General features: G+C 51.2%; 1 protein-coding gene across 3 annotated transcripts in view; it reads right to left on the bottom strand.

Moving 5' to 3' along the window:
• Positions 1-19,115, bottom strand: part of sacm1la (SAC1 like phosphatidylinositide phosphatase a) — a 43,890-nt gene that overhangs the window by 1,997 nt on the left and 22,778 nt on the right. For all 3 annotated transcript variants that reach the window (XM_056413772.1, XM_056413781.1, XM_056413787.1), the window contains 16 exons: positions 10,942-11,091; positions 9,852-9,911; positions 9,745-9,778; positions 9,523-9,624; positions 4,897-4,982; positions 4,715-4,801; positions 4,578-4,646; positions 4,416-4,495; positions 3,323-3,421; positions 3,107-3,245; positions 2,949-3,018; positions 2,805-2,877; positions 2,630-2,723; positions 2,430-2,522; positions 2,293-2,350; positions 323-2,208 (listed from right to left, as the gene is read on the bottom strand). In XM_056413772.1, the coding sequence (XP_056269747.1) occupies positions 2,072-2,208; positions 2,293-2,350; positions 2,430-2,522; positions 2,630-2,723; positions 2,805-2,877; positions 2,949-3,018; positions 3,107-3,245; positions 3,323-3,421; positions 4,416-4,495; positions 4,578-4,646; positions 4,715-4,801; positions 4,897-4,982; positions 9,523-9,624; positions 9,745-9,778; positions 9,852-9,911; positions 10,942-11,091 (1,431 nt within the window). In that variant the 3' untranslated portion in view covers positions 323-2,071. The remainder of the gene's footprint in view (positions 1-322; positions 2,209-2,292; positions 2,351-2,429; positions 2,523-2,629; positions 2,724-2,804; positions 2,878-2,948; positions 3,019-3,106; positions 3,246-3,322; positions 3,422-4,415; positions 4,496-4,577; positions 4,647-4,714; positions 4,802-4,896; positions 4,983-9,522; positions 9,625-9,744; positions 9,779-9,851; positions 9,912-10,941; positions 11,092-19,115) is intronic.

Genomic DNA, 19,115 nt, shown 5'->3' with positions numbered 1-19,115 from the left:
CTGCACTGTCGCCACCTAGTGGCTCTGAATGGACGTGCACTAGTGGACCCATAACCCAGAGCCTTGTCCCCATGTCTGACCTCTGAGGAGACTCAACGGCCATCAGATGCATTTATACGAACTACTAACAGATGCATCATTTAAATCACTACTTATCAATTAGTATATACATATATAGATGTATTGACACCCGGGGTGGAGCTGAAGGAGGCCTTTTGGTACCAGCAGGGCTGCGGCTCTGGGAGGAGTTTGAGGAGCCCATGGAGAAGGACTTGAGAAAGCAGAGCCGACCCCAGGTCGTTCTCCTCAACGTGACCTTCACCTGGAGAGGAGGCAGCGCCTGGAGGTCCACATCCCTGTCAGAGGCCGCAAAGGTTGTCCACATTGAAGGCCAGGCCGTCTCTGTCCGGCTGCAGAAGGGGTCGCGTCGGGGTCGCGTCGGGGCCGTCTGCATGCAGTCAGCCCGGTGCCGTGGTCCTGTTGGTGGACCGCCTTCAGACACAAACACTCCAGCGTTGCATCAAACTAAGTATCCGCTTGTGTGCAATAGACTAAACCAATTTATTAATGATCCCAAGTACAACAAACAAATGTTGACAGCGTTTCATTTGATATGCTTGAATATATACTTTATTCTTTAAATGAAGAATGAACCCTCCACACATTTCTAAAGCCCCCAGATGCCCAAGAAGAAGAAAGATCAGTGTGATCAAAGGAAGCCCAAATGAACAGGTGCAGTAAAGTGTGCTCGTCATGTGACACATCACATGATCCACTAGAGTGATGTCCACAAGCTAAAGAACACGTCATGACCACATCCCAGAACACCACAGGTCTGCTGCGTGAGCAGAGGAGGGCGTGTCCATGAGGCGCTGAACGACTGATGAGCTCCAGGAGGAGCGCTCCGGAGCCACCAGCCGCTGCCGTCATGCAGAGCAACACGTCTGACGCAGAAGTGATCCTGCCCTCACGGCTCGTCCTGTTCCCCAGATGTAAAGAGCGTTGTCTGGCCTCTCCTGCTTTACGACGTGAGACGGTTCAGATCAGAATGAACCGAGCTGGAGCACGGCCATGAACACATCCACACGGATGACCCGTCACATGAGATCCTGTTCTCACTGCAGGACCAACAGCAGACCTCCTGCATAGGACATCACACACGGCTTCATCAACATCAGAGTGGCTTTACATGAATGGAAGGCTGCACCTGGACCACCTGGACAGGAGCACGGTAAACCCATGCAACGTCAGGTCGGAGATCAAAGGGAATCCCCGGAACAATCCTCTGGAGATCAAGGATTTGGACTTCAACAGAAGTGTCTGATATTGTCACGACACAGTAAACACTCGATGGTAAGACGTATAAAGATCTTAAAGGAGGTCAGAAACACTGATGTTCTGCTGCAGGACCACAGAACTCCTCCCCATGTCTCCAGCTACATCTCTGACCCAGCCACCATGTCTGCTCCCATGACAACGGCTGCAGCAGTTTCCCCTGGGACGGAGAAGAAGACAGGTCCTAGACGGCCTGTAAGGCCAACAACAACAACAACAACCCGTGTGGAGACAACGTGCTCATCACCCGTCTGGACAGAAACCATGGAGACCCCCGAGAGCAGCGGCGACCAATCACAAGTTAGCGTCAGAACCGATGGCTCAGCACACGGCCAGACACACGTTCACCTGGACGTGCCCGTTGTACGGCGCGGTGCATTCAGGGCCCATCAGCTCCTCGGCAGTCTGGGGACCATCAGATACTCTGAGAGGGACTGTTATTTGAATGTTAGACATACGATGTGTTGGGATGAAGGAGCTGCCCTCATCATCACTGATGACTCATGTGTGGTGTGGACACTGACCGCCCCCGCTTCACCATCATGTCTATTGGTCGGTTCAGCTTGGTGACATCATGACACAAATATGGAATACCAAAATGAGCAGTAGTGTTCTAAATGGTTGTTTTGAGGAAAGTAAAGAACATTAAAACAGTCAAAGTGCATCACAGCCTCTGGAGGGGACAGCAGCACCTCCACACAGGATGTAGAGGTCAACAGTCCGCCTGCTCCGCGCCTCAGTCCAGCTTCTCCTTGTGCACCAGCTTGGGCGCGTCCACAAAGTCCTGCCCGTTGAACAGGATGATGGTGGCTGTGATGGCGCTCGCCGCCCCCCAGAACACCACGTAGGCCAGGGTCTCCGTCCACGTGTCGCCTACAGGACACAGGGTCAACAGCTCTCTCCCTCAAGTCAACAGAGAAGAGATCATGAGCCAGTGGGAACATTTCTAGAACTTACCAGCCATGAGCAGGCAGACGATGCACATGGAGAATGCCACCAGCATGATGATGGGCAGCTGCAGGAAGAGGTCAAAGGTTACACTGCAGTCACATGACCTCCTGAGAGGGACGCTACGGACGGACAGCTGGACCGACCGTGAGGAACTTCCAGTCCTTCTGCACCCGGAGAGGAGTGGGCCCGTCAGACTCATCCACAGCGAAGTTACCCAGAAACAGGTCGATGGCGTCCTGAGAGCGGGACGACATCACAGACACGCTGACATGTGCATCCACTCACACGCGGCGCATGAGGACAAGGTGCTGTGTGTTCACAGACTCCATGTGTCACATCCAACCTGTCGGAATCCATCAGAGAAGTTGTTTTTGTAGTAGCGGATCATTGAGTTCCACCCGTCCACCAGCAGCCCCCACCGGGTCCTCCTCCCGGTCCTGGTGGAGAGGTCAAAGGTTAAAGAGCTGCAGGCTCTCCAGGGACAACAGCAACACGTTGACCAACGGATGCTACGCTACCTGGTGAAGTCCGTTTTTAAGGCTCCAGTTCCAGCGTACTGGACAGCGCATGCATTGGCGTTGTCGGCCCATGCTGGTTAGAGTACACAGAGGAGTGAACACACACGTGAACACACACGTGAACACACACACACACACACACACCATTCTTGTAGATCTTCTCAAACTCGAGCTGCTCCTCCAGCCGCTGACCCACGCTCAGAACCCCCATCCTCTGCAGGCACAAGACAAAGAGCAGCACTCGTGTTCAATGCCACGACGTCTCCAACGTGACACGAGGAAGCCGTTGCCAGGCGACAGACCAGGAGCTGCGACTGCAGGGCGCTCCGGGCCAGCAGGCTCTGGATGACGTTGGTCCGGTCCAGGCAGTCCATGCAGTTGCTGCGGAACAGTCCCCTCTGCTGGGCCAGCGCCTTCCCCTCGGGGCTCACCATGAAGTAGCTGCACAGAGACGCTCCTGAATGCTCCTCCACGGCGTACCACAAGGTGCCATCAGAAGAGGACCAAGGGGAAGCTACCTGTACTGGTCTTGTGTCTCAGCAACGTCATCCACGAGAATCTGGAGGCGGTCCCACCTCATGTGGCTGCACTCTTTGTGGAAGTCGAAGGCGACGTAACTGAGGACAGAGTCAACGTCTGCCGTCAGGTCTTTAGTCTGCAAACTAAACTAAAGCACGGTCAGAGAGCAGGATGTGGCTGGACCAGGAGAGCAGAGGAAGCTGCTTTCACGAGCACCATCACCACCACCAGGACCGCCTCATTCATGTTGTACTCCAATAGACTAGCGTCATAGATCAAAGGGGAACACCTCAGACAAGCTGATGAACACCGGCTCGTCTCACTCAAACAGGTGATGTCATCATGCAGGGAGTGTCGCTGCAAATCTATTGCAGTGAAACATCCAGACCATCTCTCTACACACGTTGGACTGGCTGACGTCACACGGTTCTTGGCCCGTGGTTGTGGACTCACAGGAATATCATGCATGAGTTTAGACAATGTCATAGTTGTCCTTTGAGAAGCACGAGCCTCCCTCACGCTCTACACGGGGCGGCTCGGCAGAGCAGTGACATCTTCATTCAAGAACTAGTCAAGTCGACTGAAATGATTAGTTTTCTCTCACAGCACATGTGTTTACAGGAGTGATACTGCGTCTTCATTTAGATGACACATCACTGTGCCATGCTCACGATAAACAGTGAGGGTGTCAATACATCATCACATGGATCTGATGATTCTTCATCACAACGTTCTATCGGTTCGAATCAGGGTGGTTTCAAATATTTACAAACTGTGTGTCCTCCTGAACAAGAATTCACAACGTAGCAGGACTTACTGCGACCCGTGTGTCTCAGACAACATCCTTCTCTCAACACAGGCGTGTCTGACAGGGCCAACGTACTGCCAACAGGGAGGAGACCAGACCCCCACACCAGCAGAGCAATGAAGTCTAGCCTCCGAGTGGTAACAATCGGTATGAATGGCTTCATCTCAAACTGGGTTAAACCCAGACACCGCCTAACCCAACACAAAGCATGAGAGGAGGACCGGATGCCTGACCTGATGACGTCATGATGAACACAAACATACAAGTCATGGAGGGACACTTACCTGAGCATCCCGTTGTTCAGGCCAGACACCATCTTGGCAAAGGCCTGCTCCAGGGGTTTCTCTGAGCCCTTGTGGTTCACCTGGAAGAAACAGACCACACACATTGGCCTCAGAAGACCTTGCTGATAAAAGAAAGAATGGAGAGCTTGATTCGGGTCCTACCAGGTTCAGAATAGTTTGCCTCCCGTAGATGAGGACCTGAGAGTCAAAATGCCTCTGGAAGCCATCCATCTGCACAACATGTTGGAACGGTTAGCATGAGCACAGCGCCATGAACAAGCAAACACAACGGCCCCTACGTGATTGGTGGTTTTGTTGATCACGGGTTTGGGTTTGTATTTGAGGTTGGGCCTCTGACTCCAGTAGAAGGGGATGGACCCTCGAGTCTGGGGATGAACCACAAAGGAGACTGCGTTCCTCAAACGTGCAACGAGCCGGGCACCAAGGAGACTCTTCAAGGAGTCTTCAGCTGCGTACTCGCCTGGACAAACGAAGCCTTGGCTCCCTCGTACAGGACCAGCTGCTCCGTCTCCACAAAGTTGGCAGCATGGCCTTCAGAGTCGATGCCTGGAGGCAGCAGGACAGAGAGCACACAGGGTTAGCCTGACCTTCAGGGTTAGCCTGACCTTCAGACTGTAGTTCATCACACACAGGGTTAGCCTGACCTTCAGACTGTAGTTCATCACACACAGGGTTAGCCTGACCTTCAGGGTTAGCCTGACCTTCAGACTGTAGTTCATCACACACAGGGTTAGCCTGACCTTCAGGGTTAGCCTGACCTTCAGACTGTAGTTCATCACACACAGGGTTAGCCTGACCTTCAGGGTTAGCCTGACCTTCAGACTGTAGTTCATCACACACAGGGTTAGCCTGACCTTCAGGGTTAGCCTGACCTTCAGACTGTAGTTCATCACACACAGGGTTAGCCTGACCTTCAGACTGTAGTTCATCACACACAGGGTTAGCCTGACCTTCAGGGTTAGCCTGACCTTCAGACTGTAGTTCATCACACAGGGTTAGTCTGACCTTCAGGGTTAGCCTGACCTTCAGACTGTAGTTCATCACACACAGGGTTAGCCTGACCTTCAGGGTTAGCCTGACCTTCAGACTGTAGTTCATTTCATCACACACAGGGTTAGTCTGACCTTCAGGGTTAGCCTGACCTTCAGACTGTAGTTCATCACACACAGGGTTAGCCTGACCTTCAGACTGTAGTTCATCACACACAGGGTTAGCCTGACCTTCAGGGTTAGCCTGACCTTCAGACTGTAGTTCATCACACACAGGGTTAGCCTGACCTTCAGGGTTAGCCTGACCTTCAGACTGTAGTTCATCACACACAGGGTTAGCCTGACCTTCAGGGTTAGCCTGACCTTCAGGGTTAGCCAGACCTTCAGGGTTAGCCAGACATTCAGGGTTAGCCTGACCTTCAGACTGTAGTTGATCACACACAGGGTTAGCCTGACCTTCAGGGTTAGCCTGACCTTCAGGGTTAGCCTGACCTTCAGACTGTAGTTCATCACACACAGGGTTAGCTAGACCTTCAGGGTTAGCTAGACCTTCAGGGTTAGCCAGACCTTCAGGGTTAGCCTGACCTTCAGGGTTAGCTAGACCTTCAGGGTTAGCCAGACCTTCAGGGTTAGCTAGACCTTCAGGGTTAGCTAGACCTTCAGGGTTAGCCAGACCTTCAGGGTTAGCTAGACATTCAGGGTTAGCTAGACATTCAGGGTTAGCCAGACCTTCAGGGTTAGCTAGACCTTCAGGGTTAGCTAGACATTCAGGGTTAGCCAGACCTTCAGGGTTAGCTAGACATTCAGGGTTAGCCAGACCTTCAGGGTTAGCCAGACCTTCCGCGTTAGCCAGACCTTCAGGGTTAGCTAGACCTTCAGGGTTAGCCAGACCTTCAGGGTTAGCCAGACCTTCAGGGTTAGCCAGACCTTCAGACTGTAGTTCATCACACACAGGGTTAGCCTGACCTTCAGGGTTAGCCTGACCTTCAGACTGTAGTTCATCACACACAGGGTTAGCCAGACCTTCAGGGTTAGCCAGACCTTCAGGGTTAGCCAGACCTTCAGGGTTAGCCAGACCTTCAGGGTTAGCCTGACCTTCAGGGTTAGCCAGACCTTCAGACTGTAGTTCATCACACACAGGGTTAGCCTGACCTTCAGGGTTAGCCTGACCTTCAGACTGTAGTTCATCACACACAGGGTTAGCCTGACCTTCAGGGTTAGCCAGACCTTCAGGGTTAGCTAGACCTTCAGGGTTAGCCAGACCTTCAGGGTTAGCCAGACCTTCAGGGTTAGCTAGACCTTCAGGGTTAGCCAGACCTTCAGGGTTAGCCAGACATTCAGGGTTAGCCAGACCTTCAGGGTTAGCTAGACCTTCAGGGTTAGCCAGACATTCAGGGTTAGCCAGACCTTCAGGGTTAGCTAGACCTTCAGACTGTAGTTCATCACACACAGGGTTAGCCAGACCTTCAGGGTTAGCTAGACCTTCAGACTGTAGTTCATCACACACAAGGTTAGCCAGACCTTCAGACTGGTTAGCCAGACCTTCAGGGTTAGCCTGACCTTCAGGGTTAGCCAGACCTTCAGGGTTAGCTAGACCTTCAGGGTTAGCCAGACCTTCAGGGTTAGCCAGACCTTCCGCATTAGTTAGCCAGACCTTCAGGGTTAGCCAGACCTTCAGGGTTAGCCAGACCTTCAGGGTTAGCCAGACCTTCAGGGTTAGCCTGACCTTCAGGGTTAGCTAGACCTTCAGGGTTAGCTAGACCTTCAGGGTTAGCCAGACCTTCAGGGTTAGCCAGACCTTCAGGGTTAGCCTGACCTTCAGGGTTAGCCAGACCTTCAGGGTTAGCCTGACCTTCAGGGTTAGCCTGACCTTCAGGGTTAGCCAGACCTTCAGGGTTAGCCAGACCTTCAGGGTTAGCCAGACCTTCAGGGTTAGCCTGACCTTCAGGGTTCAAGATTCAAGATTCAAGATGTTTTATTTGTCACATACACACACAGGGTGTGCAGTGAAATGAAAGTGGCAATGCTCAGCAGGAATGTGCAAGGGCAACAAGTACACACTATTTACAATAAAAAACACAATATTTACAGTAAGTGTGTGTGTGTGTGTGTGTGTGTGTGTGTGCCTAAGAGGGGCAGTTGTGTGGGTCTATGTGGGGGTCCTGGTGAGGTCGGAGTTCACAGTCCTGATGGCCTGAGGAAAGAAACTCCGTCTCAGTCTCTCTGTTCTTGCAGCGTGACTACGGAGGCGCCTGCCTGACCGCAGCAGCTGAAACAGTCTGTTGTTGGGGTGGTGAGGATCCTTCATGATCCTGCCGGCTCTGGTTCTGCACCTCCTGGTGTACAAGTCCTGCAGGGTGGGAGTGTAGTTCCAATAGTGCGCTCAGCCGACGCACTACTCTCTGCAGAGCCTTCCTGTCCTGAGCGGAGCAGTTGCCAAACCAGGCTGTGATGCTTCCTGTCAGGACGCCTCTACAGCTCCAGAGTAGAAGGACTGAAGGATCCTCTGGGAAACTTTAAATTTCCTCAGCTGCCTGAGGTGGTAGAGGCGCTGCCTTGCCTTTCTCACCAGAGTGTCTGTGTTCGTTGACCATGTCAGATCCTCGGTGATGTGGACTCCCAGGTATTTATACCCTCTCACCCTCTCCACAGTAGTCCCGATAATCCTCAGTGGTGTGTACCTCTGTTGTTGTACCCTCCTAAAGTCCACAATCAGCTCCTTAGTTTTGGTGACATTCATGATGAGGCTGTTGTCCTGGCACCAGAGTGACAGATCAGCAACTTCCTCCAGGTAGGCCTTCTCGCGTTGTCGGAGATCAGGCCCACCACCACTGTGTCATCCGCAAACTTGATGATGGTGTTGGAGCTGAACCTGGCCACACAGTCATGTGTGTACAGGGAGTACAGTAGGGGGCTGAGGACGCAACCCTGGGGGGATCCTGTGTTCAGGGTGAGGGATTTGGAGGTGTGTCTGCCCACCCTGACCACCTGTGGCCTGGCGGTCAGGAAGTCCAGGATCCAAGCACACAGGGGGGTGTTCAGTCCCAGCTCAATCAGCTTGCCGGCCAGTCTGGAGGGGACTATGGTGTTGAAAGCTGAACTATAATCAATTAGCCTGACCTTCAGGGTTAGCCTGACCTTCAGGGTTAGCCTGACCTTCAGGGTTAGCCTGACCTTCAGGGTTAGCCAGACCTTCAGGGTTAGCCAGACCTTCAGGGTTAGCCAGACCTTCAGGGTTAGCCAGACCTTCAGGGTTAGCTAGACCTTCAGGGTTAGCTAGACCTTCAGGGTTAGCCAGACCTTCAGGGTTAGCTAGACCTTCAGGGTTAGCCAGACCTTCAGGGTTAGCTAGACCTTCAGACTGCAGTTCATCACACACAGGGTTAGCCTGACCTTCAGGGTTAGCCAGACCTTCAGGGTTAGCCAGACCTTCAGGGTTAGCCAGACCTTCCGCATTAGCCAGACCTTCAGGGTTAGCCAGACCTTCAGGGTTAGCCAGACCTTCAGGGTTAGCTAGACCTTCAGGGTTGGCTAGACATTCAGGGTTAGCCAGACCTTCAGGGTTAGCTAGACCTTCAGGGTTAGCTAGACATTCAGGGTTAGCCAGACCTTCAGGGTTAGCTAGACCTTCAGGGTTAGCTAGACATTCAGGGTTAGCCAGACCTTCAGGGTTAGCCTGACCTTCAGGGTTAGCCAGACCTTCAGGGTTAGCCTGACCTTCAGGGTTAGCCAGACCTTCAGGGTTAGCTAGACCTTCAGGGTTAGCTAGACCTTCAGGGTTGGCTAGACATTCAGGGTTAGCCAGACCTTCAGGGTTAGCTAGACCTTCAGGGTTAGCTAGACATTCAGGGTTAGCCAGACCTTCAGGGTTAGCTAGACATTCAGGGTTAGCCAGACCTTCAGGGTTAGCCAGACCTTCAGGGTTAGCCAGACCTTCAGGGTTAGCCTGACCTTCAGGGTTAGCCTGACCTTCAGGGTTAGCCAGACCTTCAGGGTTAGCCAGACCTTCAGGGTTAGCCTGACCTTCAGGGTTAGCTAGACCTTCAGGGTTAGCCAGACCTTCAGACTGCAGTTCCACAAACAGACACAGGGTTTACCTCTCACGTAGTATCTGACGCCGGCCCGGAAGCAGCTCCTCCTGGATATGAGGATCCACTCAAAGATCTTTCCGTTTATACGGCATGGCTTCATCACGATGACTTGGAGGGTCAAGGAAACACTTTGCTCCGGAGTTTCTCTCATGTGATCGACCGTGTGGTGAGGTCAGATGAGATGCCTCATGCTCATGACAAAGCACCAGATACCAGTGGAAAGGATACATCCATGGACAACAGGGAGTGCAAACTTATGAAGCTATGGGGAAACGGGGACGGTTAGTCATGAAAGAAGTAGAAGAACATGGAGTGAAGAGCAAACGGGTCAGTACCTCTGGTTGTGCAGCCAGCTCTCTCAAGAGGTTCCCGTTCCACACAAACCTCTGATCTGCCTGGAAACCACATGAACACATTATTCATCAGGCGGAGACCCAAAGGCCTGAAAACGATCATTATGACGGACTGAATGCATCAATGGACTCGTTTGGACAATGGAAGTCAATTTATATGTTTATTCCAATTATGGATGAATACAAATATATTTTTACGTTTTTAAAGTAGCAAGCAGTCGCAAAAATAAATAGAGAAAATAAATGTATAGAAATCAAAGCGTTTCTAATCGTATAGCCCTCCGAGTCAGAATCCAGGGGTCCCCACCCTGATTAAGTAATCAATCATTTGAACAGTAATTGAAGCAATCATTTTGGCATGGTCACATATTTGTGTAAGAAACATGCATAGAAAACTACATTATGACCTTCACAAGCCTTTCTAAACCACAAGGAGCTATATTTGTCTGATTGTAAACTGATCAAAAGACTATGTGGAACATGGAAGATCAGTAAATACAGCAAACCGTCTTACCCAATAACAAGAAGCATCAGGATAAAAGGCCGATGATACATTATTAAACTGTTGCCATTCTGAATATAACTGAACAGGAAATATAGAGATTGATCAGTTTCCTAGATGTTGCACACGAGTCAGTGTCTGGTGGGCCGTGTTGGTTGTTGAGTGACAGCAGCAGGAAGGAAGAGACTCAAGAAGCTCTTCAGTACCATGTTGGCGCTGTGCGTGACGGATTCAGTTCCTGAGTGTTATCCAGGTGTACCTAATAAACTGACCACTGAGTGGATATATAGTTTCAGTAATTCCCTGAAGCAGCTGATCTCTGTAAATGTCAGCAGGCGTTACTCAAACAGGAAGTAGTGCATTTATTGGGGACTATTTTTAGTGGCGGATTAATCCACATTTGGTGCTCTAGTGAGTATTTGCATTTGGGATTGATCCGAATAAACTTCATGGTGCTGAGGAAACAACAGCACCATGAAGCACCAGCTCCACACACACCACACACTCCGATGTGCTCCCAACGGAGCAGCGCCAGGGAACCGCTCGCTCCAGGATCTATGGCCGCCTCACCCTCTCCAGCAGACTCATCTCCTGGAAGTCGGGGCTGGTGTTGGCCAGCCGCTGCAGCGTGTGCGTCAGGTCGTAGTCAGTGCAGAAGTAGAAGCCGTCGGTCATCAGCACGTTGTTGATCATGGACAGGAAGGTCTTATTCTCCTGAGACTTGGGGAGGAAAGAACACAGGTTTAGAGCTCAGGAAGCTCATGGCCATGCCTCCTGGAGGTCAACGCTGTCTGTGTTCGACCTCTCTCTGCAGGTCACCATGACGCCTCGGACTGCTGCGGAACCAACGGAGTCAAAACCCTGCCAGGGTTTCATGCTGCGTTACATAACCCGTATCTTCTTTAACCAATAGGATGCGTTATCCACGTCACAGCCATTATTAGTTTGACAGCCACACAGTTTTTTCCCAAAAGATTTTCTAAATTAGTAGAGCGGAACCCAAAGTGCACTAGCAGAAGATTTGGATGAACTAAAGTCTGAATTACAAGCGGCGCGGTCGAAATTGATAAAAACATGAGGACTATCCAAACGGGAGGAGACCACAGGCCGACATACAAGACGTGACGGACGGCTTATCAACATGGTCCGACAACAAGGTACGATAAGCAGCCTTCAAAGACGGGGACGACTTTCACAGAGCGGTGGAGGCCATGGAGGGGACACTGAGGGTGTGATGTCAGAGCAGCCGCATTCAGGAACCTCAAACAGTTGCCAAAGGTCTTAAGGAGTCCTGCAGCTGGACCGGGACATAAAGACCGACCGCACATCCAGCAGCAGGAGACCAAGACCGGGACAAACCACCAGTGATCATCGCTAAAGTACACACCGACAGAGATGACGCAGCGGTCCTGAGGAGAGCCGAGTCAGAGCTAGGGTTGGGTCCTGGAAACCGGTGCCATGTGGTACCGGTTCCAATACAGCCGGTGCTACCCGGACCCAAACGCAACGCACATTTTGGTGCTTCCTTCCGGTGCCTGAGCCGATTAAAATTGAAAAAAACTATTGTTGTGAACTTCTCTGGTGACTCCGCCCTGTCAGCAGGTTACGAGCCTCTCATATTTAAGTTTGACAGCGGAGGCGTGGCCGTGTGTGACTAGTGAGGCCGTGTGGAGCACACCAGCGTGAGGCTGGGCGCGACGGGGAGACCGTCACCGGTCCCCCTGAACACGGGGAGACCGATGATGACAAGCAGCCTGAACTCAGATTAGTACCGTATCGTTGATTGCAAGTCTTGCATTCATAAAAGTAACCCAAGAAATAAAAATTAGCCATTATAACCATGTTTAAGCTAGCTCGTAGCTACGAGCTACGAGCGTGACAGTCTGCTAGCAGATGTGTTGATGTCCAGCGATCCCGGCTGTATAGCCGGTGTTACCGGGAATATAACGACGGAGGAATAAAGACTGGGGGGCATCACTTTGGCTGTGTCTACTCCCGGACACTTGAGCACTTGGATGCCTTTCAGTGCTTCGGGCGCCACACTGACACAACCAGCAGCATCAGAGCACTGAGAGTCCCCGCATGGCGCCCTGCCAACGGGCAGAACATGCAGTGTAAACAATGGACACTACTGGCCCTAAACGGGCGCCATCTTGGCTACGTAGCGGAAGAGGAGGAGCCCTTTCGCCAGCTTTTCATTTTATTTCTAAAACAATGACGGACGAGATGGCTGCGGTAGCACAAGCGGTCGACCACGAAGCTACAGACCGTAAATGGGGTGGACCGTGAATTCCACATGGGGTGGAGAAAGGTAAACAAGGGACACTAGGAGGGCAAGAAGTGCATTCATTTGGTCAGTTTAAGTTTCGTGGGTATCGCAAGCAGATTTGCGTACGTCACTCCCAGCAAGTGGTGAACGTAAGTGTTCCATTTGATACAGACTTATCAGCCACGCAGTGCACCACAGATATATAATAACCTTCAATTTCACTGTCAGTGCACTGTATTGCAGTGTACTTCGTAAAGTGTCCGGTAGTAGACACAGCCTTTGTTTCAGTGGACCTCTCGCTGTCAGAAGCTTTATTTGTCACGTGTCATCTTCAGTACCTCAGATTGGTTGTTCTCTTTGCCAATCAAAACAGTGACAGGATTAACCCTATATATACATTCATAAATACATATATATGCACATACATAAGTACATATTTACATATGTGGCACCCTGGACATTTTAAGGACAAATCTGGTCAGAATTGTTATTGTATTGTGTTAGTATCTTGCCCCCTTCATCCTTATTTTCTTGTTATTATCATTTTAAACGCTTTGTGTTAACTTAAAACTCGCCTGCTTTCACCTGAAGCCGCTGCAGGGCAATACTCGTGTTCGCCAGTAGAGGGCAGTAGCGAGTTTTGCCATGACTGGCGCCGTAATTCTTGTTTCAACAAGTTAGACCAGCATATCACAGACAGTGACGCAGCTATTAATGCGGATCTGTCTTGGTGTTTACAGATGAGACGCGTACACAAGCGCCATATATATATTCATGTTATGTTCGCTCGCTTTGGAGGTGCTATATTTTGATAGTTATTAAGTGTGTAGTAGTTAAAGAAAAGACGGTTAATTAAGGCTAGCGTTGTTTAGCTAGCGGATGCTAATTGCGTTTTAGCATCAGTAACCTGGCCTGAGAATTCCATTCCATTGTCTCTGACGTATGTCTGTGTTCTGGTTCCGTGACGTCGCTAGTGACGTCACGGAGCAACGAACCAGAGTCTATAACTATAAGCTGTCAAAGGACACCAGAAACAAAATTGTAGAGCTGCACCAGGCTGGGAGACTGAGTCTGCAACAGGTAAGCAGCTCGGTGTGAAGAAATCAACTGTGGGAGCAATTATTAGAAATTGGAAGACATACAAGACCACTGATAGTCTCCCTCCATCTGGTGCTCCACCAAGTTCTCCCCCCGTGGGGTCAACATGATCACAAGAACGGTGAACACACATCCCAGAAGCACACGGGGGACCTAGTGAATGACCTGAGAGAGCTGGGACCAGCGTAACCACGGCTACCATCAGTAACACACCACAGGGCCAGGGACTCAACCCTGCAGGGCCAGAGGGTACCCCTGCTGGAGCCAGTACGGGTCCAGGCCCGTCTGAAGTTTGCTAGAGAGCATTTGGATGATCCAGAAGAGGATTGGGAGAATGTCTCATGGTCAGATGAAACCAAAATAGAACTTTTTGGTAAAAACTCAACTCGTGGTGTTTGGAGGAGAAAGAATGCCGAGCTGCATCCAAAGAACACCATACCTACTGTGAAGCATGGGGGTGGAAACATCATGCTTTGGGGCTGATTTTCTGCAAGGGGACCAGGACGACTGATCCGTGTAAAGCAAAGAATGAATGGGGCCGTGTATCGTGAGATTTTGAGTGAAACCCTCCTATCTACCGCGGGAGTTTACTGCAGTCGTTATGAGTGTAGTCTACATTCCCCCCCAAGTAGATAAGGCTTCTGCTCTGGATGAACTGTATGGAATTATCAACGGTCTGGAGAATGTGCACCCAGAGGCAGCCTTTATTGTGGTTGGTGATTTCAACAGAGCCAACATGAAGAAAGTCCTGCCTAAATACTATCAGCACATTGACTTCTTCACACGTGGAGATCAGACCCTTGACCATTGTTATACGACATTCCGGGGCAGTTACAAACCCCTCCCCCGCCCTGCTTTTGGTAAAGCTGATCACACCTCCATTCTTCTGCTCCCCGCATATAGACAAAAGCTTAAACAGGTCAGACCGGCTGAGAGGACAGTCCATCAATGGAGTGATGAGAGTGTGGCGACTCTCCAGGACTGTTTTGACACCACTGACTGGCTGATGTTTCGGGAAGCAGCAGATGGGGACATTAATGAGTATACAGACACTGTTTCCAGTTACATCCAGTATTGCATTGAGGACATCGTCCCGAAGAAGGCTGTCCGGTCTTTCCCTAATCAGAAGCCCTGGGTTGATGCCGCGGTCCGGACCCACCTTAGAGCCCGGTCTGCTGCCTTTAACTCCGGGGATCCTGATCAGTACAGGAAGTCCAGATACGACCTTTTGAGGGCCATCAAAGCTGCAAAGAGGACATACAGGAGCAAGATGGAGTCCAGCTACCATGGCTCTGACCCCAGGCGCATGTGGAGTGGATTAAGAGCCATTACAGACTACAAGGGGAGGGGCTGCAGTGAGACCCAGTCCTCTGTCCTTCTTCCAGACCAGCTGAATGCTTTTTACCCTCGTTTTGAGAGGGACAGTGACCCCCCTGCAGCGGAGCTACCTGAAGGCCCAACCAGTGGTGTGCCTACTATAACTGTAGCAGAGGTGAGGCGCTGCTTCAATAAGATCAACCCTCGCAAGGCACCTGGCCCGGATGGCATATCAGGTAGGGCCCTCAGGGGTCTTCAGCGACATCTTCAGCCTCTCCCTCAGCCTGTCTGTACTCCCCACATGCTTCAAACGGACCACCATCGTCCCTGTGCCCAAGATCACCAAGGTCACCTGCTTGAATGACCACCGCCCGGTAGCACTGACCTCTGTGATCATGAAGTGCTTTGAGCGGCTGGTCAAATCATTCATCTGCGCTTTGCTGCCTCCCACCCTGGACCCGATGCAGTTTGCATACCGGTCCAACAGGTCTACAGACGATGCCATAGCCCTAACCACGCACACCGCCCTCACCCACCTGGACAAAGGGAATACATATGTGAGGATGCTGTTCATTGACTACAGTTCAGCATTCAATACCATCATCCCCTCCAGACTCGTCTCGAAGCTCGTGGACCTGGGACTAAGCACCTCCCTATGCAAATGGGACTTTGACTTCCTGACGGGGAGGAGGCCACAGGTGGTGAGAATCGGTGACCTCATCTACAGTCATCACCAACACAGGCACCCCCCAGGGCTGTGTGCTCAGCCCCCTCCTGTTCTCCTTGTTCACACATGACTGTGTAGCTACGCACAGCTCCAACCTCATTGTCAAGTTTGCTGATGACACAACCATTGTGGGCCTCATCACTGGCAATGATGAGTCAGCCTCCAGAGAGGAGGTTGCTACCCTGACTACATGGTGTCAGGATAATAGCCTCTCTCTCAACATCAGCAGGACAAAGGAGATGATTGTGGACTTTAGGAGACGGCAGGTGGAGGAGCACCCCTGCATATCAACGGCTCTGCAGTGGAAATGGTCAGCTGCTTCAGGTTCCTCGGGGTCTACATCAGTAACGACCTCACCTGGTCTGCTCACACAGACAAGGTGGTCAAAGCGGCCCGGAAGCGCCTCTTCTTCCTGAGGAGACTGAAGAAGTTTGGCATGGATTCAGTCATCCTCACCAATGTCTCCAGATGCACAATAGAAAGCATCCTGACTGGGTGCATCACAGTGTGGTATGGGAGCTGCACAGCCAAGGACCGCAAGGCCCTACGCAGTGTGGTCAGGACTGGAGTTCATCATCGGTAGGGAGCTCCCTGCCCAGCAGGACACAGACCACACGATGCCTCAGGAGAACTGGATCCTAAAGGACTGCCATCATCAGCCTTCAGACTGTTCACCCCGCTGCCTCTGGAAGGCGGTGCCGTAGGATCCGGTCTCGCACACAGAGACTGGAGAACAGTTTCTTCCCGAGAGCCATCAGGCTGCTAAATGGACACTGACACATGATCGACACTTTTGCACTCGACACTTTACATACACTGTCACTTTCCTTGTACTTACACTTACATACTGTCTCTTACAAATACATACTTATCAGAATGATTGCACTACCTGCTACTCCCATTTGTCTGTAGTTTAGTTTATTATATGTTACTATATGTGTATTATATGTTATATGTATATATGTTAGTATTAGTACTTGTACAGAGTGTATGTCATGTTATGTTATGTTTGCTATGTTATGCTATGGTAGTTGTTGTGTGGTGCCTTGTCCTAAGAATTTCAGTGCCCAGTCTGACCCTGTGTCATTCTGTGCATCTGACAATAAAAGACTTGTAACTTACTGATATATGTGACGCATGCTGCATCAACGATGCCTCAAGGTCAATGTGGACCACAGAGGCGACGGATGTCCATGGACACATCTCCACCAGCTCAAAAGGTGGAAGTGGATTCAGTGGCCAGAAGCCAGTCTAGAGCAGCGTGGCCTCTCCCTCCTCCAGAGCCCATGAGGCCAGTTCTAGGAGACCATTGGGGCATGGACAGTGACCTGGAGCCATGGTCGGCCCCCCGCTGCCCAGACCACTCGACTTATTTCAGATCAGCCCATAGAAATTAAAAAATCTAACTTTGATAACCTGGATAAAATAATTTCCAAAATTATCTGGCAAAAAAAGCGTCAGAGAATTAGACTTTAAACATTACAGCGGTCCAAAGTAAATGGAGGCCTTAAACTCCCAAACTTACAATTAGACTTCTGGGCCGCACAAATGAAACCTGACCTCGGCCTTTTCTCGATGCGCCCAGAGAAGAAGTGGCAGACTGGAATCTGGAACAAAATACAGACAGCTTTAGGGCTTCCAAAGTGTATTTCATGATTAACAAGCATCAGATCTACCTATTCTATTCGATAGCACCTGGAGGGAATTTAAATGAAAATAATCAGCAGATTCTTCAGAACACCGAGATGGGCCCAACACCTTTATTGGTGCTGCTACTGTTACGACAAATTTCCCCTTGGGGATTAATAAAGTATCTATCTATCTATCTATCTATCTATCACCTTCCAGCCAGTGGGAGCGCTGCCCATCGTACACACACCTTGTGGCTCCGTCCTCAAGTCATACTGGGGAGAAGTCTCTGATCAAAGAAGTATTTCAACACCAACAGGAGCACCACCCTGAAGGCCTGGGTGGGAGGGCCACCAAATGCCTCCGCAACATACGACCCACAGCAGCACTGACGGGTAGAACCATCACCAACACCACATGTGGGTCCAACTCTATGAAACGAGGCTCCTGAAGACGACCTCTACGACCTACACGGAGCGACGGGCAGCAGGACGACTGCATGCTGCTCGGCCCTCTGGTCACACACACACACACACACACACACAGAGAGTTGTATTCAAGTATTTAGTTATTTGTTCCCCTCTTTTCTTTTGTTCCTGGGAGCCCCAGTGTGAAGTTCTTTGTGTGTTGCACGCTGTACCTGAACATCACGTGGACCAAGACAGACAACACATTGACAAGGTGACTATGAAGACACATCATGCTACGTTGTTGAAAGATAAATTAAAAGACGCGAGTTAAAAAACAACAAAAACAAAACCAGGACTAGAGCAGCCGCAGATGAATAAAGCACTGAGAGAGAGACCGGTCCTGAAGCAGGAGCCCTCACAGGGGCAGCACCAGAACCAGTGTTCATGGACCTCAGAGAGACCGGTCCTGAAGCAGGAGCCCTCACAGTGGCAGCACCAGAACCAGTGTTCATGGACCTCAGAGAGACCGGTCCTGAAGCAGGAGCCCTCACAGGGGCATCACCAGAACCAGTGTTCATGGACCTCAGAGAGACCGGTCCTGAAGCAGGAGCCCTCACAGTGGCAGCACCAGAACCAGTGTTCATGGACCTCAGAGAGACCGGTCCTGAAGCAGGAGCCCTCACAGGGCATCACCAGAACCAGTGTTCATGGACCTCAGAGAGACCGGTCCTGAAGCAGGAGCCCTCACAGTGGCAGCACCAGAACCAGTGTTCATGGACCTCAGAGAGACCGGTCCTGAAGCAGGAGCCCTCACAGGGGCATCACCAGAACCAGTGTTCATGGACCTCAGAGAGACCGGTCCTGAAGCAGGAGCCCTCACAGTGGCAGCACCAGAACCAGTGTTCATGGACCTCAGAGAGACCGGTCCTGAAGCAGGAGCCCTCACAGTGGCATCACCAGAACCAGTGTTCATGGACCTCAGAGAGACCGGTCCTGAAGCAGGAGCCCTCACAGTGGCAGCACCAGAACCAGTGTTCATGGACCTCAGAGAGACCGGTCCTGAAGCAGGAGCCCTCACAGTGGCAGCACCAGAACCAGTGTTCATGGACCTCAGAGAGACCGGTCCTGAAGCAGGAGCCCTCACAGTGGCAGCACCAGAACCAGTGTTCATGGACCTCAGAGAGACCGGTCCTGAAGCAGGAGCCCTCACAGTGGCAGCACCAGAACCAGTGTTCATGGACCTCAGAGACCGGTCCTGAAGCAGGAGCCCTCACAGTGGCAGCACCAGAACCAG

Source organism: Pseudoliparis swirei, chromosome 1 (genome assembly GCF_029220125.1).
Source record: "Pseudoliparis swirei isolate HS2019 ecotype Mariana Trench chromosome 1, NWPU_hadal_v1, whole genome shotgun sequence".
NCBI classification, from domain to species: domain Eukaryota; kingdom Metazoa; phylum Chordata; class Actinopteri; order Perciformes; family Liparidae; genus Pseudoliparis; species Pseudoliparis swirei.
This window is presented reverse-complemented; position numbering and strand designations above follow the sequence as displayed.